This window comes from Pezoporus flaviventris, unplaced genomic scaffold (assembly GCF_033815535.1).
Source record: "Pezoporus flaviventris isolate CSIRO_AGI_PZ_B2104156 unplaced genomic scaffold, CSIRO_AGI_Pfla_v1 ptg000043l, whole genome shotgun sequence".
Classification (NCBI taxonomy): Eukaryota; Metazoa; Chordata; class Aves; order Psittaciformes; family Psittacidae; genus Pezoporus; species Pezoporus flaviventris.
This window is the reverse complement of record NW_026892591.1, coordinates 2,837,763-2,863,422: the sequence shown is the minus strand read 5'-3', so window position 1 is coordinate 2,863,422 and position 25,660 is coordinate 2,837,763. Positions and strand designations below refer to the sequence as shown.

Genomic DNA, 25,660 nt, shown 5'->3' with positions numbered 1-25,660 from the left:
TGCTGATTCCCATAGCAGAAAGGGGCGGCCAGGCCAGGGCTTGTGAGCTTCGGGCTGCAGGGAGGATGAGCACGAGGCAGCTCCAAGTGCGGGATCAGCTCCATCCCCGCAAGTCACCGCAGGTACCCAGGGCTGGTGTCAGCCCAAGGTCGCACAGCCCAGGATTCCCAACCCTCCACCCTGCAGCTTCCATTGCCTGGATCCTGCTGCCCCCCAGGCATTTACGAGGCCCTGCGCTGCTCGGTGCAGGCACCGAACAGAGCTCTTTGCTTTCCCCACAGACCCAGCTCTGCCTATGGGGAGGCGGCTCCGTCTCCTCGCGCGCCCGCTCCTGCGCCCCAGAGGCAGGCCCGGAGCGCCAGCAGGAATCTTTGCAATAGTTTAATGAGTCGCTACATCTTACACTCATAATTATAAAAGAATAAGAATCCATAAAAATATTTTCTTTTCATAATACGCACTTAAAATACTCCAGGGCAAGTCAACGTGGTTCATTTGGGTGGGTTTTGTGTGGTTATCCTTTTGCCCCCTGGCAGAACCCTTGGCTTGAGGGGGGGACGTGCTCCCCTGAGGTGCGATTGCTCAATCCCCCCTCCCCAGAACGGCAGTTCCTGTGGAGCAGGTACAACAGAAACCAGAAGAGAGCGTTTGCTGAGGAGATGGGCAAAGGGGACCAGTCACTGACCCGCAGAGAACTGAAGCACAGCCAATTTCAGTGCACATCTGAAAGCTCGGGGTGTCGGGGACGGTGGGCCCAAGAGGCAGCACAGAGAATGGGGGGAGGAGGGGTTTGCATAAATATCATCCATCTTGTGTTGCAAAACACCCAAGTGCTGCTGCGAGCTCCGCAGGGATGATCTGTGCTGGGAGCCAGCTGCTTCAGCTGCCTGTTGGCACAACTCTGCTTGGGAGCGGCCATTAGAGAAAGGTATCGGAGGACGCTGTTACCGACCCCAGCCACTTCCTCCATCTGCTCTGCAAAATTCCACTGCAAAATAGAAAAGACTTAGTGTTGCCATGCTTCTGTCGAGCTCCCGCCACAGCCCAGGGCTCCACGCTGGGCCAGGACACAGCAGCAGTGATCAGCTCCCCTGGGGCTTAACAACAGGTAGCTCTCTCTTCCCTCCTCCCGCTCCTGGCTTAAGGGAACTTGCTGATTCAGCTCTTCCGTTTCCAACACAGGCACTGAGTTCTTGCAGGTAGGAGTATGGGGACTGCAGAGGTGCAGTGGGACGGGGAAAAGGATGGGGGAAGAGAAAGATGGGCACAAACCTCAGCCTCGGGAGACAGACCACTGTCCATTGCTTCCCAGGAGAGAGGGAGTAGCAGCAAAAAAAGCATGAACAGCCAGGCTGGAGGAGAGGAAGAGGATGAGCAGCCGAGCAGGGGCAGACCTCCAGCTTGGGAAGTGAGAGAAGGTGGCACTGTCCAAAGGGAAGGTGCCCTCCAGCCTCCCCCCTGGCTCGGGGGGACACCCAGCCCAGGTGGGCACTCAGCCATGTGTGCTCTGGGTGATGGCTGCGGAGGGAGGCGGCGGCGCAGGGGAGGGGGAGCTCTCAGTGTCCAGCTTGCAGAGGCTTGTGCTCTCAGAGGTATTCCTGTAGAAAGTGCAGCAGCGTGATTTCATAGTGCTCCCCTGACTCGGGGCACCGAATACTGTGTCTCTCGTTGGGGTAGATCTGTGCAGGAGCAGAGAGAGCGGGTGGTTAGCCAGCAGCAGCTCCTGCAGCACGCACATTCCCCCTCACATCGGCCCTTCTCCCTCCAGCCAGTCTCTGGTGGGCACAAAGGGAAGGGTGAGAGCACCAGCCCCCTCCCGCACTGCCCTGCTCTGCTGGGGCAGGCTGGCACCTCTGTTGCCACCAGCCAACCCAGACAGCGAGAGAGTTCAACAGAGAAGGAAAGTTCCAGGCCTGAGGGCAGCAGCCCTGCCTGTGCATGCTCTCAGACACAGGGCACATGTGCCAGGGATGGAACAGCCACAGTGCCACCTCCCGGCCACCTCTTGGAGTCAAACTTGGCACCTACACCGCAACAAGACGTGGAAGCGGCTGCCTCCACCTTCACCCGCCCCCAGAACACACGGCAGAAACGTTTTCCTCTTTCCAGCCTTAAGGGACCTTCCCACTTCTCTCTTGTTCCTCCTACCTGCAGCTGGTAAGGTTTTCCAGCCCGGATTAGCTGTGATACCAGGAAGTTGGTATGAAAAAAGTGCACATTCTCATCCAAAAAGCCATGGAGGATCAGCAAACGATTTGGCCTGAGGACGGGATCAGAGAAAGGATGTGAAGCCACATAAAAAGCTCTGCAGAGGGTCTAAGCAAAGAGCTGCCAGCTGGCAAGCCAAACCAGCAACAGCCAGGCAGGCAGTAGAATAAGGCCCCAGATATGGCCCTCAACCCATCCCTGGCAAAGGAGGTGCAATGCCCCAGCTTGCTGCAGAAGGCAGCGACCAACCAGGAGTTGAAACAGATCGGGATGAGAATCCATCCATCCTTTTAGGATTCAACAGAGATACAAGTGGAGCTGGGAGCAGGTTTGGAGCAGATCACTCAAGCCCATGGTACTCACTCGTTGGGAAGCTTTTCTACGTGTAATGCCACAGAGCCAGCCTCATAACCTTGCTGGTTGTTTTCTGGGATATCCATGTACCGCTCAGTGTAGCCCGTGTCATAGGCCATCCAAACTGTGACAGGAGCACCTGCTATAGCAATCTGTCAAACAAATGGGGGGCAGGAGACAGCCTCAATTATCAAGTGCTAAAGAGGTCAAGCGTTCCCTGTTTTCCTGAAGGGGAAGGAAAACCAGGTTCTGCTCTGTTCCGTCACTCAGACCAGGGTGGCTCTTCAGCAAACCCACATAAAACCCAGATTCCTCCCCCTGCTGTTCCTCTTAAGAGTCACAATGCGGTAAATTCCTGCGCACTAAAGGCTTCCCCTTTTCTAGGGGGACTTGTGGAATGATCCAGAAACACTGCTGGGGACTTGGGAAGGGATTAGGAACAGCACATCAATTATGTCATTGAATGCTAGGCTAAATCCACCCTGAGCAGCCGCTGGGGTATAACAGCACCCCAGTGTCAGACAGGTATAACCTGTAAGCAGAACGCAGGGCTGCTGCCAGGAGCTAGGGGCGGGCAGGACTGAGGGACATGTTCACCTCTGGCAGAAGCATCAAGCAAAAAACCCAATTCCAGATGCCAAGAGTGACAGAAGCTGAGGGAACCAAGTGTCCCAGGATAACAGCCCCACGCCCAGACTCACCTTGAAGACATTGGGTTTACAGATAAGCCCCATGAGGGAGAGGAAGCCCCCGTAGGACCAGCCATGGATGGCCACCCGACTCAGGTCGATGAACCCGTATTTCTCTGCTACATAATGTAAACCTTCCACCTGGTCCTCTATCTCCACCTGACCCTAAAAGGCAACAGAAGCAGCTCAAGTTAGTGGCTTTCTACATCTAGAAGCTCCAGACAGAAAGGACAAGAGCAACGCTCACACAGGCAAAGTGCAAGCTTAGGAAGAGCAATGAGCAGAGGCACCGACGCAAGCAGATCGTTACCATTTGGTTTTTCAGGGCCCCCTCAAACTTGAGTCCTCGCTGGCACGATCCCCTTCCATCGATCACGACCACAGCGTAGCCCAGGGACGCCAGCGTGTTCAGCCGCAGGTACTTGATTCCTTTGAAGGAATTATTCACAAGCTGCACCTGCACGAGGAGAGAAGCAAAGCATGAAAGCTGAGCAGCTGCCTTCCAGCCCCTTCCTCTCCTGTCCCACTGGGTAGGATCCCGAGCCAGCGGGCAGCCACTGATGGAGCTATCAGAGCCACGCAAATCACACTACATGCTGTTAAAACCATCTGAGGTTTGAAGCAGAGGTCAGAGCAGAGCTCCAGTGCTCATCGCTAGCCAAAGTGTAAGTCTTAGTGCATGACCAAGCTACACAGAGCTCTGCCCTGGGCAGCAATCCCATGCCTGACACCAGCAGTGGATTCTTACCTGAGGGCCTCCGTACACAAAGAGCACTGTGGGATGCTTCTTCCCAGGCTGGACATCGTGAGGTTTGTAGACCATCCCATAGAGCTCAACATCTGAGTGGGTGCGGAAGTGGAAGATCTCAGGTGGGATGTAATCTGGGGGGCAACCTGCAGAAGGAAGGTCAGACACTGGCAGTGCAGTAACTGGCAGCAAGCTCTGCCTCCCAGACAAGCTCCTTCTGTTCAAACTTGACTTAGTCGGGGCTCTTTCAACACCAAACCACAGCAGAGAAGCCTCTCACTGGGAAGCACGCAGCCTCTAACTGCCTGCATAGGGCACCAGGCCATAGACAGTGAAGGGATCACACAAGAAAACATCATCAGCTGGGTATTCTCTATACCACAACAGCAAATGTGGAAGGTTAAGGATGACTCACACAGACATAACCATGATCTCCAGAACTTACTGGCTGCCTCCATCATGCTAGCCCAAAACTTGGGCTGCTTGTGGAGCGGGTCATCATCGGGGCCGCTGAGCTTGTAGACGTGCACACAAGGTGGACTGCTCACGCTGCTGTAGTGGCTGATGAACATGTCAAAGTTCTGCAGATGGGAGAGAGGAGAGTTAGGGGAAGAAGGTCTTTCATTTCCCACATCTCAGCTCAGACAAGAGCTCCCACATCTCAAGCAACCAAGACAAAGAAGCCCTCAGGACTCGCTACTGGTCACGATTCATCACCGTCCCTAGTTAGGAGCCCTGTCAGTCAGGAGATGAGGGCATCTTGGGTCTAAGAAACAACAGACCTGGCTCATTGAGCAGCTGTGGGAGAAGCCTGGAGTCGTGAGTCGCACGATCTCTCCAGGAGACTCGTAGCTGACAACGTAGAGGTGGTGCTCCAACGGGGTGTCCTTTGTGCCTTGGAAATACACCAGCTTCGTGGTCTCATTGACCCAGATCTATGGAGAAGAGAAGGATGACAAGGAACTGCTCCTCTGCCAGTTCAAACAGTCTGTCCCCTGGCAGCTTAAAACAGAAATAGACCATGACAGACTGCTCCTGGCATTAGGGACCATGCACAATGCCTGTTGGAGTGACAGGCTAGAGAACACGTTCCCAGCACCCATAGAGAAGTGTGCACAGTCCAGCAAAGTAACAAAAAGCAGCCACTCAGCTTTTCTAACACACTCCAAGCATTTGCTTACTAATAAGCACCAAGAGTTGGGCTCTGTCCTAGGTGAAATCAGGTAGATTCTGTGCTTAAATATCTCTGGATTGTAAGGGTAGACGTGTATTTTTTCCAGCCATCATCATAGCAAATTCCCATCTGTGGAAGGATTGGTCCAACAGCTCTAACAGCACCAAACATCAAGCCAAATTCAAGCATGGTTTTAATGTCCAGATAAAGCTGCTTCTGAACACCCCCGGCCAGCCAGGAACAGAGACTACAGCTTTTAAACACTGCATTGATCCAGCAACACCAACTGAGCTGTTTTCCACCCTCCAGGTTCCAAATGCTGAAGCCCAAATGCTATTTCTGACTAACCCACAGTTTGAAGACCACTGTGAACAGCAAAGGGAACTCAGTTGGGCAGGAAAAGCAGGCAGAGCCCTGCGGAGCAACAGATGCATCCAAATAATTGCTGCTAACACAATTTTAGCCATAAGACATGCAGGCCAAAATCAACAGCATGTACAGTGAGAAGCCACACGGGGAGGGACAGCAGGTTAATTGCAGATTGAGGAAAAGCAGCAGACACCAAACACATGGAGCTGGAGGCCTTTTAAAAGCAGAAAGTGAAAATCCAGATTAATTGGCAATGACCAGACAAGGTCTTTATCTGGACAGGAATCACCCGGGAGCATTAAAGATCAGACTCAATTCCTGAAGCAGAAGTAGAGCTCTGTTTCTACAAGATTAACACCAATTCATTGCTGGCTGTTCTGCAAGCAAGAAGAGATCCAGTTTCTCCATATTCTAAATTGCTTTCTACTCCCCAGCTGCCTTCTTCCTACAGGCTCCACTGAGGGATCAGCTGGAGACCAGGCACTAGGACATCCTTCCAACTCACAAGTACTCATGGGGGTTAAAATGCTTCAGCAAAGGGAGCAAGCCCAAGCTTCTCCATCAAACAGTTCTTTGCTGCTCTTGAACCTCAGACTTATGTCCTTTTTTATGGCCTGATTCACTCATGGGGTTTACCTAAGGAGCAATGTGAAGGCTGATTAAAAAGGCAATGAGTTCAATGTGCACTGGACTACAGCCCTTGTGGGGAAAGCACAGGCAGCCATAAAAAGAGAAACAAAATGAAGCTTAGTTTTAGCTGGTCCCAGGTGTAACAGAGGGCATAGGCCAGGCCTGTGGGCAGACAATGCAGAGCTGTAACACTGCAAGAGAGAACAAAAGTGACCACTACCTTCGATCCATGCCTCGCCAACACCTCCCATTCCCCACCAGTCAGCGCGACCTCCTCTTTGATGGGACATTTGAAATCATCTGGAAGAAAGGAGAGGAGAATCAGTCCCTGCCTTCTCCAAAAGGCAACACGAGCAAACCAGAGAGGGAGCACCCGAAGCTGAAACGCCAACAAGGTGCAGCTCTTACCCTCGCTATGGACGTATGGCTGCACCCAGTCATAGCTGCCCTGCTTCAGAACCGCTGTGACTCTGTACAGGTGGCAGAAACCTGTTTTGCATTCGTTGGCTCGGATAAAGCAGAGTTCTTCCTCCTCTCCCTCCGGTTGGATGAAAGGGTAGAAGATATCATGAACCTGTCCCACAAGGCAAGAGACTGATGAGTGATTGGTATGGAGACAGCAGAGCCAAAGCCAAGGGAGGCGGTGCTCAACTACCGGGCTTCCAAAGGAAAGGAGAGGGGGAGGAAATTTCCCAGGTGAATGGAAAAAAGCCATTCCCTACTTTCCTGTTCCCACAAAGAAGCTCTGGACCCACACAGAAAACCACATGCTCTGGGCTTTCCATTGCTACCATCATGACCAAGCTGGACATTTCACCTATGAGAGTCCCGCTAAGTGGCTGCTATTCCAACACCCTGGTGTGAACTTCAGGCCCCTTTATCACTTCAGTACCGTGATGCTTAACTGTGTGGGAAGAAGAGGCAGCCTGTGTTCTCCTCCCAGCCCCGAGCCCCTTACATTTATCCACACATCAGTGGTTTCTTCATAGATCACAAATGGCTGGACATTTTCTGGCACAGTTTTGGCAAATTCAGCACGCTGTTCCTCGTTTTCTGGGACTGGAATAAAGAGTGCTGGAGGCAAAAGGATTAGCTGCAGCCGCTGCTGAGGTCTGTCTAGGAACATAGCCCAAGCACTGGGGAAAGAAGTTAGAGGTGAATGTCAGTACTGCAATGTAGCTGTCCCTTTCTAACACTCAGAACATGCAACCCTTTTCCCCCCCGCTGGCAGAAAGGATTCAGGCATCTCAATGCAAAGCTTTTCTCATCATTGCTGCTTTCTAATCCCCTGGAAGCTTTGCCAACACACACGTATTGCCAGACAGCTCTGGTATTTCACAGGGAGCTCGCTCAGACGAGGTGTCTGACAGATCTGCCAGAGTGTCTCTTCCAAGGGAGCACTGTTAACAGAACCCTGTCTCCAGAACATAACTCTTCCTTGGACAGCCCCTCCATCAGGAAGCACTGTTTGTTTTCTAGCAAGCTCCTGATGAGCTGAAGTGATCACTCTTAAAGCGATCCATTTGCTTCCTCATCGCACACTGCACTAGCAGGGAAAGGCACAGACCTAAGACAACTGCCAAGTGAAGGAGTCGCTTCAGTCTCAGCCTTGTTCCTCTCCAAGGAGAGTCATTTGAAGTGGTGCTGCACTGCAGGCCTCTCAACATGACAGATGGCAAGCCACCGCTGCATAGTGCGCCTACCCCAAGGCCTGGAAGTGCATCAAGGGAAGTTTCATCATTAAGACAGACTTTGAAAAGAGCCAGTTCTCCCCTAGCATCTCAGTGACTGTGGGTTTCCTGAACTCATAGATTCAGCACATTTAGGTAAGCTCCGGTGCAGAACAGAAGAATCACCAATGGGATTACCTTCTGTAAAGCTCAATGAATTTCACTTCCAGAGCAGAAAATTAATGACTTAGAGAACACAGTCTTCAAAGACAGTGAAATCACCTTAACTCGATGTGCACACAAACCAGGTAACACTCACGCAAGCTTTTTAGGGGAAAAATTAAGACCTTTAAAATCTAGCAAGCTATGGGAGCACACCCGTTCCAGGGCAGCCTTTCCCCACTGCATGAAGGACTTGGCACCATGCAACCTGCCCACCTTCCCCTAGCACATTTGGCATGGATCACAAACTGGACCAATGAAGAATGCTAAACCGGCTTCAGTACATTCTCATTTGCAGCAGGAAGCAGACTGCACTTGTGTTAAATAGCTCCAACTCAAAGGAATTCCCTAAGACTGCCTGCTTAATACATCAATGTCATTTAAATCTGTGGTTGTGACTTAAACCCCACAGCTTGTCACTCCGGTCTACACTGGATGCTACTTTTAGGATGATTTAAAAGTGAAGAAGCCAAATACTCATGTGCCATTTCTGGCACTCATGGCTTTAAAACCAGGTTTTGACCACAATCGAGAGCATATCGAGGGCCTGCAATAGTTCAGCCCTTGGGAGCATTGATTTGGAAGAAAAACTTATGTACTATTTGCCATCTCGGGTCCATCCGGCACGGGCAATGTACTCCACAGTGGGAAACAACACAGCAAATGGTTGCACCAGCTCCTTGTCCTGAGCACACAGGATCTGCAGCAAAAGGAAGGTCCAATATCAAATCAGAGTGCTACCAGGCCTCCTCACCTCCTCCTATGGAAGCTCAGTGAAACAGGAGAATAAGGAAGTTTAACTACTGGCATCAGCAAAGGGTCAGGCCAGAAGAAGCAAAAGCCCTTCTGCAAACAGCAGGAAGAGAAGGGAAAAAACAAGCTTCAAAGCAAAATGATTTTGGCATTCAGCCACAGAAATGGCTACAGCCAGGGACTGAAGCCCAGGATGAGAGTGGGCTTCAACCCTCCTGCTCTGCTATTGACAGCGTGCTATACCCCAGGCTAGCCCTACCTCTCGCTTCCCTCCCCTCTCCCAGCTGCTCTGCCAGCACAATCCTTCCCAGCATTTCCAAGTTCTTCTCTTTCTTGGATAAACACACGAGAGAACCAGGTGTTACAAGAGGGTGAAAACAACCACTAACACTATCTAGGGCTTCTTAGTGACCTTAACTCTTGGGAGCTCCAGAAGCTGTCAACCCTCCTGTGTAACGTCCCATTCTGAGTTGTTAGCACTTACCTTCCCCTTGCTGTCTGTCTTGAATTCTGCCAGTTTTAATGTAATCTTGGGGTTTTTGCTGCCTGCAGAGAAGTAAAGGAATACCAAAATGACCAACTTGAACACTCCATACAGCTTCTAGAGAAGAACCAACCTCGCTCCTACTGAAATGGCTGTGTGTGAATGTACAAATACCAAATTATGGATGTGAGCAAACCCCGCTGTAATCACCAGAGTCATTCTGGGTATGGGAAAAGTTTGCTTTTGCCTTGTCTAGTTGCTGTATGTTCTCAGAAGGGAACGGAAAGACGGGATTCAAAATGTATTCCACAATATGCCACCAGACAGACTCCATTTTCTCAGCAATCCTTTCATGTAAGCTCAACTTGAAATCCCATTCCTTTCTTGCAGTAGATTCTGGGCTCAGAGACCCAATTAGGCCTTGATATTCACAGCTTCTACATTCTAGTAAGTACCCAGATTAATCATGCAAAGTTTACAGCACAGATTCCACTGCTGCTGCCAGCAGGAGTCAAGAGCTGCATTAGCAGCCCCATGGTACTTCACTTACCTGTCCTGGGGTACCGATAGGAGTCGGTTTTTCTCTCCTCCAAGGCAGGTGAAGGAACATGAATTATCTCCACCTCTGACTCATCCACTTCCTCATACAAGATCCTCAGTGTTTTTAAATCCTCTGAACCTAGGACAGACAGCATCGTTTGCTACAGTTTTCCAGCTGCCTCAGGCTTGCCTGGAGCACTGCAGCAATACTCTGGTGCAGAGTGTGCATCTCCTGTATAGCCACAGCCCCTAGTGACCACCTGCAAATACTCCTCAGAGCACGGTTCTATTCCCCCAGTGTTCTGGTCCTTCAGAAACAGAGCAAACACAGGCCAAGGGGGAAATCTTGCTCAAGGAATCATTCATAGCAGGGCTGGCAGCAGGTAGTGTCAGACTTTGACAAGAAGAACAGTGACTGACCTTCTGTGGAAGCTGTGGGACACCACCAATAGCCCGTGAAGCGATCAAACTCCTCCTGAATGACAAAAGTGGCTACACCAGCAGACTTGGGGTCATCAAGAACATTGGATAAGCCTGGAGAGGAACAAAGATGAGACTGCATTTATATCTCCTTGGCAAAAGCTGATCCAGAAGGAGGCACTTGTAATAAGCCATGAAAACATGAGCCCTTCTAGCCCAGATCTGTCAGAAGGAATTTCCTTTCCAATCTGGCAAGGAGCACCAGTTACCTTTATGGCAATATGTCATTCGCTTCTCCTCTCCTGTCTCAATATTTGCTATCCACAGGTCGTTGTTATTAATGAATGAGAAGAAGGCAGGGTCAGCAGGGCAGATCTTGGGATCCATTCGTGGTCCTGTGCACTGAGTCTTGATTTCCAGAGGCTTCATTGGAGACACCTACAGCAAGAGGCACACAAAGAGCTCTGTACCAAAACAGCTTCCATTGTCATGTTTAAAAGGCCTAGACCACAGAAACAATACAGCACATGAAATGATGGCAAACACAACCCTGACAAGATAACTGACCATCACCAAACAGATGCAGATGTGCAGCCATCTCCAAACAAAACCATTAAGTCTATTTCAGGTGATATTCATAAGAATCACTATCAGACTCACCATGAAGCCATTCTTGCCCCCATCTCGACAATGAAAGAGGCTGTTGCTGGCCTGGAAGAGGAATAGGCCACTCTCACTGTGGAAATCGTAAGACGTTATACCGAAGACACCGAGCCTCTTGCGCTCCCTCAAGAGTTCCTCTTCTCTAGAATACATCCCATGATGAGGGGTTGCCTGGTATTGAAGGAAAGGAAAATCTCAAAGCATCTGCAAGGAGAGACACTTTCACAGACCAGGGATGCTCCAAGCCTGGCACCAGTGAGTCTGTGAGTGCCCAAAACACAACATCCCAGCCCAAACCAGCCAGCACGCCCCGAAGTTCCCTCTACAGGAGAGGTGACTTGTGAACGTGTCCCTTCTGCAGTTGGCACTTGAGCATGAGCTGAGGAGAGCTGCACTTGCTCTGCTTATGCAAATCAGATGTTACAATTAACTTAATGACATTATCTCCAGCCTTCACAAACAGTTTCCATGTCAGACACTGCAAACAAAAGCTCTTCTGGGGATCTTGAATTACCCTGAGGAGAACTAGTGATCCACATGGGGTCACGACAGCTACATTCTTTTCCACCAGGAACCCTTTTAGTAGGGAAGGAAGACCAATACCCTCCCCCTCTTCTTCATCAATGCTGTGAGTGACAAAGGGCATTAGGATACTGGTATCAGGGAGGGGAAAATTCACCCCCTTTCTGGTTTGCTTACAAGCGTGTAGGGCAGAAGCAGCAGTGGAAATTCCACTTTCTTAACTTCCTTAAAAGCAGGAGAGATGACAGGCAGGCATTCCACTGAGCACAGCAATGAGCACAGCAAGAGCCCAGCCAAGACACCCAGAAGAAAGGTGCACTGTGCTGATAGCTTGTAATCTGAGGCAGGCTACGCGCTACTTTACAGAGTCCTCTCTGCTGGGTCAGCCCTTTGCTTGCCACATCAGCTGCTGTTTCACTGCTGCTTCACTGCACACACAAGTGACCATCTTGTATTAGGAAGCAAAGCGATTCCTGATACAACATTCCCACCACTGTTATTCCCCGTGTGTTATACTCTGCCACATTATGATCTTCACTGTTTACTGTACCCACCACACCAGCCCACAACATCACCCTCAGCCCAAGCTCTTCGCACTTCAGCTTACCTGAAAGTGATCCAGCATCTGTTTCCATGACAAGAGAAGCAAGGCCTCTTTCCGTACCTTTTTGGGAATCTCTGAATAAAGAAGGGAATTCTCTCGGCTACCATATGGCATTCCTATTGGGAGGACAAAAGCGTCATCCTACTTAAGATTAGTTAGCCAGGACAAAGAGGACCAAGAGCAAATTGAAAAGGAAAGTGTTAATAGAGGGCTTGGGGCTGTCCAGAGGCTTTCCCAGCAGCTCTCAGTTCAATCACAGAATAATCTCTAAATTCTTTAGATATTTATTTACTTGTAAATCTCCCTAAGAAAGATTTCACAGCAGCCAACCTCTTCACAACTGGTTACATCCAACCTCCCGCACCGTGGACGGTTCAAGCCATGCCCTCGATCCACTCTAAGAAAGCCACTCCCTGGGTGGGTGACTCAACATTACTCTCCACATTTCCCAGCCAGAAACTGGCTACAGGAACCTCACTGAGGCCAAGGCAGCAGCCTGCGAGGGGAAGGAAAAGCTGGGAAGCTCCAGAGAGCCCATTCACATGTGAAACAGTACACTACTCTTTCATCCAGTCAAGAGACTTTGTCATTTTACATAAGCCTTTGACTGTGGTTATCAAACAAGCTACTGGCCACCCTCCAGCTTCCAAAACCACCACGAAAAATAAACCACCCTCACACATGATTCTGGCAGCTCTAACAAAATCAAAGACCATGAACTTGCCCTCTACATATGCTGCAGAGACTAGTGCCTAGATCAGAATGCTGCACAGGGAAATGGGCCCTGATATTGTCTACTCTGCACACACTCTGGGCAGAACAGAAAGATTCTGAAGCCAGTTAACCCAGCACTCCAGTTACTGAAAATTAAACCTGAAATATTAATAAGTCCTCAAGAAGCAAAGCAATATGTGAGCATGTAATCCTCAGAGACAGAACCACCAAAGTGCTGAGCATGTGGTGTTTAACATAAGCAGCATCTGCCATGATACAACATCAAATTCTATGGGGACAGCCCAGGAATGATTTAAGATGTCCAAGCAGGAAGAAAAAATGCAGACAGGAACAAATGACTATATATCCACACAGCTGACACTCATGTGAGTGTGCTCTGCACCTCCTCTCTCCTTGTGTTCCTACTTTCTACAACGACCTCACACTGACTACAATCCATCAGCATTCACAAGAAAAATAGTGCCTGCCTCCCCAAAAGACATTATGTTTTGCTCCCAAGTGAGGAAATGTATTCAACCCCTACAGTAAAGTTCTTTGAGAGTCTTCATCCTCCTCCTTGGCATGTTATTTGACGTCGGGACAGGAACAGCACTCTGATGTTAAACCCTCATAAACTGCTGAAATGGGTCTGAGGATTTAATAGCAAAGAGCATTCAGCTCAAAAGATGCTCCTTATGGTGAAGGAATCAGGGTTTACCCTGTGTCAGGAATGCCTGAGAAGAAGTACCCTGGCAGATATTGCCCTTAAATGATGGGTCAATCTGCTCTATGCCCTGTACATTTCCCTAAGGGAGAGAACACTGAAAAGACACTTGTGCATCTTCACTCCTGATTCTGGCTCCTGTAACAGTCACCCCTGTGCTGAACACCAACAAGCAGGAGCTGCTCTGGCTGCCATTTCATGCAACAGAACATGAAAATACTTTTAAATAGGCAACCTGGATCCTTAGTTCTTTAGTCCTCTACATCAAACACTGTATCAAAGTCAACTTGGCCTTGAAATACATTCACAGCTTTAAATCAAACCTCACTGTTCAGACTTGACAAGAAAAATATGCTAACTCTGCATACTGCCCTTTATCGTAGCACTTGTGTCATAAGAATATATGAGGAAGAAATCAAGTCAGTGGCACACAGGAGCTGCTTAATGATAAAACAAATCAGCCCCTCAACCCCAGCACCCTGTGTCCTACAGTGACCTCCACTCAACTCAAACCAGAAGAAAGCAAAGCAGGGTCACTTCAGGAAACAGTTGCTGTGTGGAGTTGCACATCAGGCAATTTCTTTACTGGCCCAGTAAGGATCAGCTCATGCCCCAGAGCATAACAAACTCTTTATAGTCTATAAAGCTTCCCATGCTACCAACCACAGAATTATCCAGTTACTAAAATCCAACCACTCTGTCACTAATTACAATGTGGCTCCAACTAATGAGGGACCTGTACAGCACAGCATTCTGCTGCTTTTCAATCCTGCTGTAAGGAAGAGGATATTTCCCTGTGAATACCATTAACAGTTCATTCCCACCTAATCTCTTTTTTTTTAATCCTCTGCTCCTAAAAGCATTCTACCTACACAGCACTTAATAAAGCAGGGAGACACCACCACCTTGCATTAATACCTAAAACTTGCAACATAAGAGTCTTTACTGACAGCAAATTCCTTGGAAAGTCAGTCTGGTTTATCAACCAAGTAAATCCATTTCTCCTAAGCTACAGAGGCACAAGACAGTTCCGAGTTTGAGGAACAGCTCCATCACCTGGGTTGCCAAAGGACACTGCACTGACACTGTCATGAGGTACAAACACTTCCCCCTGTCACTAAGCAGCGTGGTTAAAGCACTTGTCTGGGGCTGCAGAGCAATCTGCCCAGTGCCAGGCTTTGCTAGAGAGCGAGCGTGCAAACCCAGGGCAATGCTGCTTAACTCACTTCTCCCATCTCATAAATGGAGAGACTTCCCAGCCTTTTCCTTGCCCGTTTTGACTGGAAGCTCTCCTGTCAGACATTCACACTGGCTTACCCAGGTAATAGAGGCGATGAGAGTGCGGGCTGGACTCTTCTGTTTTCCGGACAAACTGGAAATCATGGGGAGCTTTGTTCACTATCATGCCCGAATACTTCCTGCTGCTGTGAATAATGTCACGCAGCCCATCCCAAGAATGCTTTTGCACCTGGAATTGGGAAGGCACATCCTCCATCTCGACCACTTCAGAGCTGTCTGATAGCGTGTCCACTGCAGTCATCTTCTCTTCCCCTTCAGAACTAGATAAAAAACTGAGGGAGGAGTTGAGGGAGAGAATTAAGCCTTAAAAATCAAGCAAAGAAAGCCCTAAGCATGCATCAAGCTCAGGAGAACAGGCACGCCTTAAACTACAGCTCCCAGGCTTCTCTGCACTCAAAGATTACATTTTAAACATACACCGATGTATTGAAGGGAAAAGTCCATTTCCCATCCCATGTCAAGTGCTGTAAATGAAGGTATTAACCTCAGCAAACTCGCTCTCCCAGGACTGATTCTAGAAATAAGCTGTTAGAGAAAATACAAGCAGCAGATTCCGGTGCAGAAAACAACCAGCTTGACTCAAAGGAAAACCAGCCCAGGAATTTGGATGGATGGGTCATAAAAGCTATGACCTATCGTAAAGGCACATAAACTTCTGCTCTGGAAGACCACAGAAGTGAAGTCCCTTCCCCGTCCTAAAGCAAAGCCTGTTCAATGCTGAGAGAGAGGTTTAAAGCCCAAGCACAGCACCTCACTTACCTGAAGAGCCCTTGCAGGCAGAAATGAAGCGGGGGAGACAGTAAAACAGGAAGAAACCAACAGAAAGAAGGGAGCAGCAACAGACTCTGGCTGTATCCTGGAAAATGTGGCATGCATTCCTCACGCATTTCCAAGCTGGCACTTATTGAATGAGAGTCTCCCAGAAACCGCCTCCACAACAACTACAGTACATGTTAATTTGAGGAGAGGTGGGCCAACAGACTTGCCCAAGGTCAATGACGTCATCTATTGCAAAGCAGGAGTGAGCCTAGGACTAGGGAAACCAGTTTGTATCAGCCCATTTGGGAAGCTGGGTATCCTTCCATGAGGACATTTTAGTTCTTTTTGGGGATACCTTGCTGCAAAGCATCTCAGGAGGAGTTCAGTTTTCTGCAGAGATCAGGCTGGAGAAGTCTGCTGCATGGGGACAGAATTGTTACCTTTGACACAGCATCAAGGTGGCAAAGCACTGACTAACATTACACCAAAAAGGACCTGTCCTCAGCAGACCCAAGATTTACATTTTCAAATGAGCTGTTTCTTGAATCCTGCCTGTCATTTGGGACAGTGACCTGCATTCTGAGAGGAGAAAGACTTCTTGGATGCAGCTGTCATACTGCAGGGTTAAGCAAAAACATTAAGACTTGGGCCTCAGGAAGGTGCACAGTGAATTCTTTCCCAGCAAAGAGAACCAGGGGAGAGGGGGAAGATTATTGTTTGCACCACCACAAAACACTCACCTCTGCCCATTTTCTACCCTAACTGTTCCCTAAGGATTCCCCTTGCTTGCAGCTTCTACCAAACTCTCTAAAAAGGAGCCCTCACCTAGTTTGACATCTTATGAAACTATGGCAGGAGATGAGCAAACCTAAACCAAAGCACATCTGGACTTCCTCAAACTACAGGCACATGGTACAAGGGCTGGAACTAAAACCATGTCTTCAAGCTGCTAAGTCCCTAAATCGTGCAAAATGTGTGATTACCACCACAAGAACAAGATCCTGAACTGAAGCTCTAGGTACTCCCTGTACCTACAGCCCAGCAGTAAATCCACATCCTGAAAACAGAGAAGAGCACTTCCCAATCAAAGCCAGGCAGGAAGCCCAAATAAAACCACAAAAGAGAACGTGACGGGATGTTCTAAAGCTGTGAGTGTGGCTGTGGCCTCTGCTGTCTATAGCCAGGGTCTCCATGACAGCGTCTCTGATCGCATCTGAAGGCAAAAGTGTTGCCTATGAGAAACACATGACAGGAAGCCCACACACGCCCAGGAACTGGCTGCAGTTCTCTCAACCCAACCCCACTGCAAGTCAAGTCAGTCAATTCAAATGATCTGCCTTTGGCTCGAGGTGCCTGACCTTGGGTTACTCTCACCCAGGTGGTGAAACCACCTTACTCAGCCAGCTTGACTCTTCACAGGGGAAAGCTGCACCTTTAAGGGCTTAAGAAATCCACAAATGTAATAGTGCTTACTGTCCCACAGTGAACTGCAGGCTGCAGCCCCTTCCAAACCCTATTGCCATGGGTTTATGATTCACTAGGGAAGGGAACACCACAACTTTTAGCTTGGTACTGTTCTCATCCTGGTGATTCTGACACTACAACAGAGTGGAATAAGCAAAGTAGCCAACAGTGAAAGCACTGGGAAATGCCACCATCACACCCTGTGTGGTGGAGTCTCATAAACTTCAGTCCTGACACAATAGAGAGTAAAAAGAAAATCCAATTGCTCCATCCATCACCACAGCCATCTCTTGGACAAAGCACAGGATGTATTTGGCAACACTATCTATGGAAGTAAACAAGTATAGGGAGTAACATCTAACTGAAATTGCAGAGTAAGTTCAGGGATTAAATAGTTCAAAGGTGAGTGGGATCAAGACACCAGTTTTAACCATCTCTCTCTTAGATGGTCTTGACACTTTGACGTCAATATAGCATATCCGAGATCCACACCTCACTGGAGAAAACATGATCCTTTACAGTCCTCATGCCAAGGCACTGACTGAGATGATTCAGAGCTGCTGCAGAAGCGCTGCTAACCCCACTCCCAAAAGCATCCAGCTCTCTCTTGGAGGTCTTTTTAATGCCTCTTCTACCCTGCCTGGCCACGTTAGACAGGGCAGGAGTACATCCCCTGAGCCCTGCTTCAGGGGGAGTCTGAAGACAACAAGCAAGTACAGGTGGGACATCCATCAGCACAGGAACTGGAAGTCAGTGACACAAGTTACCTGCCTGAGTCACTTCCTGACCCACAGATCCTGACCCCGAGCTCCCGGGGAAGAATGAGATACTTGGGATTTTTCAGAACACTCCTTCACTCCAAGAGGTGATTACTGCTCTGTCCCACACAGCCTAAGGGTCAGTAAAGGCCCTGGGAGTAACCAGGACACATACCTCCTCCAACTTCCTGCAGTCTCGTTTTCCAGACGAACCCTCTTTATCTTCTGCATTAACTACTCAGCGAGCTGGGCAGGACAGGAAACTGGGAAGGAAGAGGGAAAAAAAAGCAGATTTCATTTAGCTGCAGTTTCTCTTGTCATGGGAACACAGCTGCAGAAAGCATTCTCCCCAGGTCACATTTCCAACCGAGCAGGGAAGTGCAAACAAACCCCTTGGTTTGCACCTCGCAGTCCAGATCTGCTCTGCCAGCACATGCTGGGTATCAGTGGCTCACAGAGAGCTGAGAGACTTCTTCACCTGAACAACGCGATGCAGGGCACTGCAGACTGCCTCTTTCTTGCCTAAAAAAATACTCATTAAAGCCTCAGCATCCTCAGTGCTGAACTTTCCTTTCATTCCCCTCCCCAAATCCTGGAATTCTCGGGATTTCCAAGTACAAAGAGTTGAGAAAGCAGAGGTCTGGTCCATACATGCACAGGCAGGAGTCAAACAAAGGACACCATAAGGAGCCAGCCAGAGGGTCAGCAGCCCCAGTACCAACAGCGTCACAGTCCCACCTGGGACATAAACCCCACATTTGTCTTCCAAGCCAGGCTGCTGCTTCCCTCTGCCTCAGCCTGAGGCCACAGAGGAGCCCCAGCTCCACACACAAGCCCATTTTCCATGAGCAAAAGCAAGCCCCACCATCACTATCGTCCTCTCTACCCAAGTACACAAAAGTACAAAGATCTTTGTCTCCTCTTCAAGAGAGCTCTGAATCACAGACACACCCGAGACCTGCCACTGCCTTTGAGGAGGCCCCTGCTCTGACCAAACAGCCATTTCTCCACCACAACTGCACTCACAGAGGATCAGGAGAGACAAAACATCACAAAGAAGCCCCAGCAGTGAAGCTCTGAGGCTGCAGAGGAGAACAGAGAGGGAATGAAGTAGCAGCATCCAGTAATTTAAGGGCAATTTTCTCTGCCAGCACAAAGGGCAAGAGAAGCGATGCTCAGGAATGCTGAGTAACCTGGTCTGATCTCGGAGCTGACCCTGCTTCGAGCAGGGGGTTGGGACCAGAGACTTCCTGAGGTCCCTTGCAGTCTCAGTTATTGTGTGCTTTTAATGATTCAGAGAAACATCTTACCCTCATCCCGCCCGCCACAGCTCACACGTTTCACCCAGCAAAGGAACAATAACGTCCTCTGACGCTGAACCCAGAGCAAAAGCAACTGAACAAAACAGATACAAAGGATCAGAACCTCGCATGAATCATGATAGCCATTTGTCAGCAGACCCCGAGGGGCCTGCTGCTGCATTCAGGAAGAGCCAAAGCAACACAGTCACCTAGAGGAGCCCTTACAGAGGCGGCCCTCGCAAGGCTGGGAGCTTTTCAGGTCTCCTTTCTCCAAAAACAAAAGGCACGGAGGGTGCAATAAACCAGCGGGGATCGCTCCACAGAGGGACGAGCTTTGGCAAAGGCGCCCGCAGCCCATGGCCATCCCCTGCCCGCGCTGCAGGGGCAAGGCCGGGCCATGGCTTGGCAGGAGGCGAGGGACGGAGCACCCTGGCCCCCCCCTCACTGCCGGGGAAGGCTCTGCCTGTGCCGAAAGGGGAGCAGCAGCTCCCCCCCTACCTGGGCAGAGCACGGGCTGAGGGGGGGGCACCCCAACTCCGGGTACCCCCATCCCTGGGGACAGGGGGAAGCGCGAACACCCCCCTGTAATGCTGAGGTGCGGCCGCCCCCCACATCCCGGGGGACGAATACAAGTTATGGGGGGGGGAAATACAGCCCATGGGGGGGGGATACAGCCCATGGGGGGGGGGGAATACAGCCCATGGGGGGGGGGGATACAGCCCATGGGGGGGGAGATACAGCCCATGGGGGGGGGGAGATACAGCCCATGGGGGGGGGGGAATACAGCCCATGGGGGGGGGGGGAATACAGCCCATGGGAAGGGGGCGGCAGCGAACCCCCCCCCCCGAGGCACCCCCGGCCCCGGAGGGCGGGAGCGCGGCCTATGCAGGGGCACACGCTCCTGCCCCACAAGCCGCCCCCCCCTCCCTCCCCGCCGGTCCCCGCGCCCTCCTCACTCACCGCGGGGCGCGGCGGCCTCCCCCTGGGGGCCGGCGGGAGGAGGGGGGCGGCGGCGGCTCCGTCAGTCCCGCTCCATGGCCCGGGGCTGGGGACGGGGACCGGAGGGGACGGGGGTCTCAGGGAGGGGGCGCGGCGGCCCTGCCACAGCGGGACCTTTCACCCGGCGGCGGAAGTGGCGGGAGCGCGCAGGGCGGGATGGCGGGAGCGCGCGGAGAGAGGGGAGCACCAACTCGCGGTAGAGAGGGGGGGTGGGAGGAACCACTGCGTGAAAGGGGGGGAACGATTGGGGAAGACGGAACTATTCTCCTTAGTGAGGGGGGTACAGAGAGAATCGAGGGTGACAGAGGGTAAAACAAAGCACAAAGACACTCTTATTTCACCGCCGAGCCTCGGAAGTGGATCCCTGATGCAGCATGTATTGCCGCCGTGAGCAAACTGTGGTGATATTCTTATCCATCGCCTCGCCAGGCCCCCCTCGTCGAGAGGATGGTTGGGTCCAAGTGGGTGAGCTTGCAGAGGGAGGCCGGGGAGCGCTTTCTCGCCGGGCGTTGGTGGTATAGTGGTTAGCATAGCTGCCTTCCAAGCAGTTGACCCGGGTTCGATTCCCGGCCAACGCAGCGCTCCTCTTTTCGCACTTCACTTTTTTTATCCCTCTTTGCACCGATTCCAAAGCGGATTCCGAACGCGGCTGCACCCGAGGGGCCGCGTCCCGCCCGGGCGCGTTACAAACCTCAGCCGCGGCGCTGGCCACCGGGGCGCGGCGGGACAGGGGGGAGGTCGGTGGGGGGCACATGGTGCCGTTACTTGTGTCGCAGCGGGGCCTGCGAACCGTCGAGAGGCGGCGGGGGAAGAAAGAAAACGAAAGGGGGAAAAAAGGAAAAGACAGAAAAAAAAGCAAACGACAATGAAAAAGGAGGTGTTTCCGCCCGGGATCGAACCGGGGACCTTTCGCGTGTGAGGCGAACGTGATAACCGCTACACTACGGAAACCCGCTGTGTATGGGTGCTCTGGGCGGCGCTGATGTTGGTGCCCTCCGGAGCTCACCGCTCCCCCCGCGGCAGCCTCGTACCCAGCCTGCTCCAAACGCCCAGAAAAGCGGGGCGGCAGAATAGCATTAATTAGTGCTAATGACTAATTAGTGCTTCCGGAGGTCCACCCGCCCCGGGGGGGGGGCTGAAGCGGCTCCTCGCGCCGTGCTGGGCTGCACGGCGGAGCGCTCGGGACGCTCCTCGCCCGGAGGAGCCGCTCCTCCTGCCGCTGCTGCCAGCAGATGTCGGTAGAACAGAGCCGGCGGGGAGCGGGGGCCTCCCTGCAAATGGGGCTTCTCCCACGCGCGCAGGGCTCTGCTCTCGTCCCTGGGCAAGAGGACGGGGCCGAGCAGGGGGCCGTGGTGCCGGCATCACCCTGCGGTGAGCTGAGGGTTGGGGTCAGCCCCACTTCATGGTAACGCACCCACGGCAGTCGCTCTTCGGAGTAAAACCTCGGCGCTTGGAGTCGGGCGCGTTTTTCCTGCTCTGTTTTGTTTGTCCAAGTGTTTAATGCTCCGCTGGCTGCAGAGGAGAGCTTCGAAGGGGGGAATGTCCCATCAACCCAGATGGAAAAGAACCTCGCTTTTAATAAAACTTTTAACAAAATCCACTTTTAATTTTACAGTTTTGTAGCTGATCTCTTGGTTTGGAGCTCAGAGGAGGTTGTACCACGTCTTTTACCTCCAGTAACTTATCCTGATCTGCCTCGCGATGAGGATTAGAACACGGCATTAAAGTCCATGGCAAACCTGAAGCCTTGGGGCTTGTTTGCTTCGTGCTGCTATTGAGCAGCCTGTGTTGGGCTCCCCGTGCCTGCAGGGGAGGACTCTGGCAGCAACCTTTGCACTGTGCACAGTGGAGTGCCCTGAGGGCAAACCTCATCGATAGCTGAGGGCAAAGTCCTCTCCCTAGAGCAGGAGGAAGTGGGTCTGTAAACTGAGCCAGGGCCATCAATGGAAAGATTCAAAGGCTTCTGGGTTTGTTTTCGTCCCCAGACCCCTTTCAGGCTGGCAAGCCGTGGAGAAAGGAGAGCTGCAGAGCAGACAGCCTCAGGCAGGAAGCTCTTGGAAGGTACCTGTGGGAGGCAGGAATGGGATGAAAGCTGTTGTGCTGCCAGTGTTAACTCCCAGACCTGCAGAGCTCAGGTGTATCTGGTGGTCATTAAGACAGCGCTGGGCTTTGGTAGCCTTGAAACCTACCGTGTGGGTGGCGTGCAGGCTGTAGGTCCTCCTCCTATGGGCAACTCTGAGGTCACAAAGCTCCCTCTCGGTGCGGGCTGCATCCTGCTGGAATGGCTCCTGGGGATGTTCTTGCTCTTACAGAGCTCCATTGGCAGTGACTGCTCAGACTTCACCTACAGGACAAAGAGACTTGGCAGCATTTTAGCCTCCCCTCCAGCCCCTGACCTATCCCACTTCCTCTGCTCCCAAGACTTACAACCCCTGCGGTGCTGCTCGGTGTGAGAGCTCTTTCCACCTCACCCCCCTCCTCAATGACAGTCTTTGGAGAGCTAGGAAGGGCTGCCACATAAACCCCCAAGGAAAAGAAAGCAGGGGCTCATTTGGAGGTGGACGATGGCTCCTCTCTGCTGTTATCACCAGCATCTGCCCTTTCTGAAGCAGGGAACCCTCCCCCTGCCAGTCCTTTGAGCAGCGCGCTGGAGGCAGCCATGCCGGGCTTTGTTTGCCTGACACGCTGCGATGGTTGTGGAGTCCCATCTCCCCTTCCCCTCCCTCTGCTCCCGAAGCAGCCTGCGTGGCTGTTCCAGGAGAGGGGAGCTCGGAGCAGTGCCGCGCAGGAGAGCTGACAATCAGGGCTGGGAGACAGCGCTGCCTCGCACAATACCCCCCCAATTAGCCATTCATTTCTGCTCCCTCTGAAATGGGGAGCACGGCCCTTGTGCTGGGAGATAAAACAAGAACGGCTTCAATAGCACTGATTTAAATTAGGTCAGGCTAGCTTTTGTGTGGCAGGGACCACACAATAGCAGTCACACGACTGCGGAGGGGAGCAGCATAAAGGAAAAGAGGCCAAGCAAGTGGCACAGATGCTGGGAGTCAGTGGGTGCTGGGAGATGAGGGGTGTATGCACAGGAGTGATAGCAGAGGGGCAGGCACTCCATCCAGCACGTGATGCTAATGCATAAAAGGGCAGATATGGTCAGCGCGGGACACAGAGGTCAAATATTGCCTCTGCTAAGCCAAAGCTATCAGCTAGTTCTGCCCCACCGAGGGGTACAACAGCACAGCCATGCCCCCTCAGCCCTGGGGGCTGGGCTGGTTGCAGTCCTCAGCGCTATCACCAGGGTTTGCAGTTTCTTTCCCCTCAGAAGTTCATCAAAAGCCCACACCTAACCCGAACCCCTGATGTACCGTGGAATCCTATGCTCAGGTCTTTATGCATTGGTGGGTTTGGGGGGAAAAACCAGCCTTTTTGCCTCTAAATGATCTCTTAACCCGGGTTCTCAAAGACCTCTTCAGTGAGAGGTCCTTCAGTGAGAGTTGCCCAGGGGAGTATGAGCACTGGAGGCTAGTCCCAGTTCCCGTTAATATTAATATTCCTGTTGCTGTTATTACAGTAGTTATGCAGATCTGTGTGTATCCGCACTGGGAGAACACAAGAGCTTTCTTTAGCAGTAACACTCTGCTCAGAGCTATCAACAAGAGCCAGACGTTTTCAGGCCAGGCTGAGCAAGCTGCTGTCGTGGTCTAAATGGGTTTATGCAGTTAAGTCCGTATGCAAAGGAAGGGCAGGTAAGTTTAAAAGCAAGAGTTCACCCCTGCAAGTCTCCCAGGCAGAAATCTCTCACACTGAATGGTCTTTTGTGACCAAGACTGGACTTCTACAGCTAAGAACCGCTGATGAGAGAAACTGTGGCTGTGGAAACGTTGAAAGCCATGATCAGCCATTTAATATGGCATTCTTCAGCTGCGTCAAATCAAAGGACAGCCTAATGCTCTTTGGCAGCTGCAAGAAAGAATTGTAAAGATAATACTTCTAATTTGAGCCAAAGGTTTATCCTATTCCCAAGTCTTCAGTTTCTTGCTGGAATAACTATTATTACAGTTTTCAACTACTGATAGTACAAAAGTGGGTGAGCCACAGAATCTGCATGTGCCAGCCAGTGCCAAAAGGAGAAAACGAGGTTAAACACCCAATTATCAGTTATTCTCCTTCAGTTGGTTCTTCCCACACAGATGGCTTTTTTCAAGTCCAAGACAGCCTAGAGTCACTCTGTGGCCATCCTCAATGGCACGTGCAGTTCCCAGGTTGATTTAAAGGCACCGCTTCCTCCACGTCTGCAGCCAGAAGCTGCTGTTGGAGAGATCCACACTAAAAATAAGTTGTCCCTTTTTAACAGCAAGTGTAATTAAGCGCTGAAATAGGGCCTGTTGCAGGGAGGTGGCCCTGAAGGCACCCAGCCAACGGGAGGCATCTTGCTAAAAGGTATGTTCATGTTCAGCCAGATGGTGAGAGCTTTCATGCAGGAAGCTCCTAGTGAAATTATCTCCCCAGTTTATGTCGGGAGCCCGTCTGGAGCAACCATAAGAGCCCTAATGCCTCTCCAAATACAAATAGATGGCTGCTAGTTTTCCCTGCTTTACTGCTATGCTTATTTTTAGCCTTTTAGTTGTGAGAACACGACTAAACCGACACAACAACAAAGTCACACTGGGCCTTTCAGTTTGGTTTGCTCTCTAAAGCCCTCGTCCACACTGCAGGGAAGACTGGAGGTGCCCGATTCCAAAAGCACGTTGTGGTAGCACAGAAATCTGTTACCTGGTTTGTTCTGTTCCTTTGCTCCCTTGCGGCTGCCTCTGGTGCCTCTCCCTGTACACGGCAGGATGCCAGCTCTTACAAGCACCTCACAGATGTGAGCACTGTGGGTTCCAAACAAGAAGACATAAAAATTACATATAATCATGTTAGTAGTACACACATCCATGTCTATAAATAAATCACAACTATACAATTAGGTAGATGCAGCTAGAGATCAGCGTTCTCAAGCAAATAGCACAATTTGGGATGTTCCCGAGTGGTGATTTTGTACATGCCAGTATTACTGAGATGGACTCTGTAACCCCAAACACTCATCTGAGTGCCTCAGCTCTCCAGCAGCCCCCAAAGCCCCGCAGAAACAAACGGGTTTGCCAGAAGGCTGCTTCGTTCCCTGGAGGTTTATTTGCTGTTTGGCTTGGGGGTATTCTGATCAGTTTTTAACGTCTATTTATTGGTCTTATTCTTGCTTTTGTTTATTTCTTCTTCCTTTATCGGCTCCAGCTGAGACGGGAGAGGTGGGAGGAGGGTTTTGTTCCTCTGGAGATAACAGGAGGCTGTGTGTGTGCAGCCATGGTGACAGGAGCCGGGGCGCCTGCTGCCTTCCAGGCGGTTTGCTCCCCAGCCCCTGCTCGGGGGAAAGTGGGGCAGCCACGAGAGGAGCTTTTGTTGCTCAAGTGCTTCAGCTGTTGTGCTAATTAAGCAAAGAGCTCTTGTGCCTTCCCACCTCCCGGGCCTGAGGAGGCTCTGCTCGGGCCCGAAGGGGAGTGGGGAGGCTGTGCTGCGGCTCCTCAGCATCCTGCTCTCTCTGCAAGGCTCTTCTGT

General features: G+C 51.1%; 1 protein-coding gene, 1 long non-coding RNA gene and 2 other non-coding genes across 6 annotated transcripts; 2 read left to right on the top strand and 2 right to left on the bottom strand.

Moving 5' to 3' along the window:
• Positions 1-368: 368 nt before the first annotated feature.
• On the bottom strand, positions 369-20,121 carry DPP9 (dipeptidyl peptidase 9). Of its 3 annotated transcripts, none has more exons than XR_009745808.1 (22): positions 20,030-20,121; positions 17,944-18,031; positions 14,806-15,059; positions 12,054-12,166; positions 10,922-11,095; positions 10,531-10,699; positions 10,262-10,375; positions 9,852-9,980; positions 9,302-9,363; positions 8,664-8,764; positions 7,131-7,308; positions 6,581-6,746; positions 6,393-6,472; positions 4,782-4,934; positions 4,445-4,580; positions 4,000-4,145; positions 3,562-3,708; positions 3,264-3,416; positions 2,572-2,714; positions 2,149-2,260; positions 1,273-1,679; positions 369-988 (listed from the first exon to the last, which is right to left on the bottom strand). XR_009745808.1 is itself a non-coding variant. In XM_061466932.1 (22 exons), exons 2-22 carry the CDS (start codon positions 17,997-17,999, stop codon positions 1,587-1,589), a joined length of 2,583 nt encoding a protein of 860 aa, XP_061322916.1. In that variant the 5' UTR covers positions 18,000-18,031; positions 20,030-20,121; the 3' UTR covers positions 369-1,586. The 3 variants fall into 3 exon arrangements, 2 of the variants coding, with proteins under 2 accessions (XP_061322916.1, XP_061322915.1); XM_061466932.1 differs by having other exon boundaries at positions 369-1,679; positions 14,806-14,860; positions 14,957-15,059; XM_061466931.1 differs by having other exon boundaries at positions 369-1,679.
• Positions 20,122-20,574: 453 nt separating this feature from the next.
• TRNAG-UCC (transfer RNA glycine (anticodon UCC)) lies at positions 20,575-20,646 on the top strand. Its single transcript has one exon. It is a non-coding gene; the product is annotated as a tRNA-Gly (tRNA).
• Positions 20,647-20,946: 300 nt separating this feature from the next.
• Positions 20,947-21,019, bottom strand: TRNAV-CAC (transfer RNA valine (anticodon CAC)). Its single transcript has one exon. It is a non-coding gene; the product is annotated as a tRNA-Val (tRNA).
• A 366-nt stretch (positions 21,020-21,385) lies between these two features.
• Positions 21,386-24,899, top strand: LOC133276311 (uncharacterized). Its single transcript, XR_009745819.1, has 3 exons — positions 21,386-21,439; positions 22,054-22,129; positions 24,420-24,899. It is a non-coding gene; the product is annotated as an uncharacterized LOC133276311 (long non-coding RNA).
• The last annotated feature ends 761 nt before the right edge of the window (positions 24,900-25,660 follow it).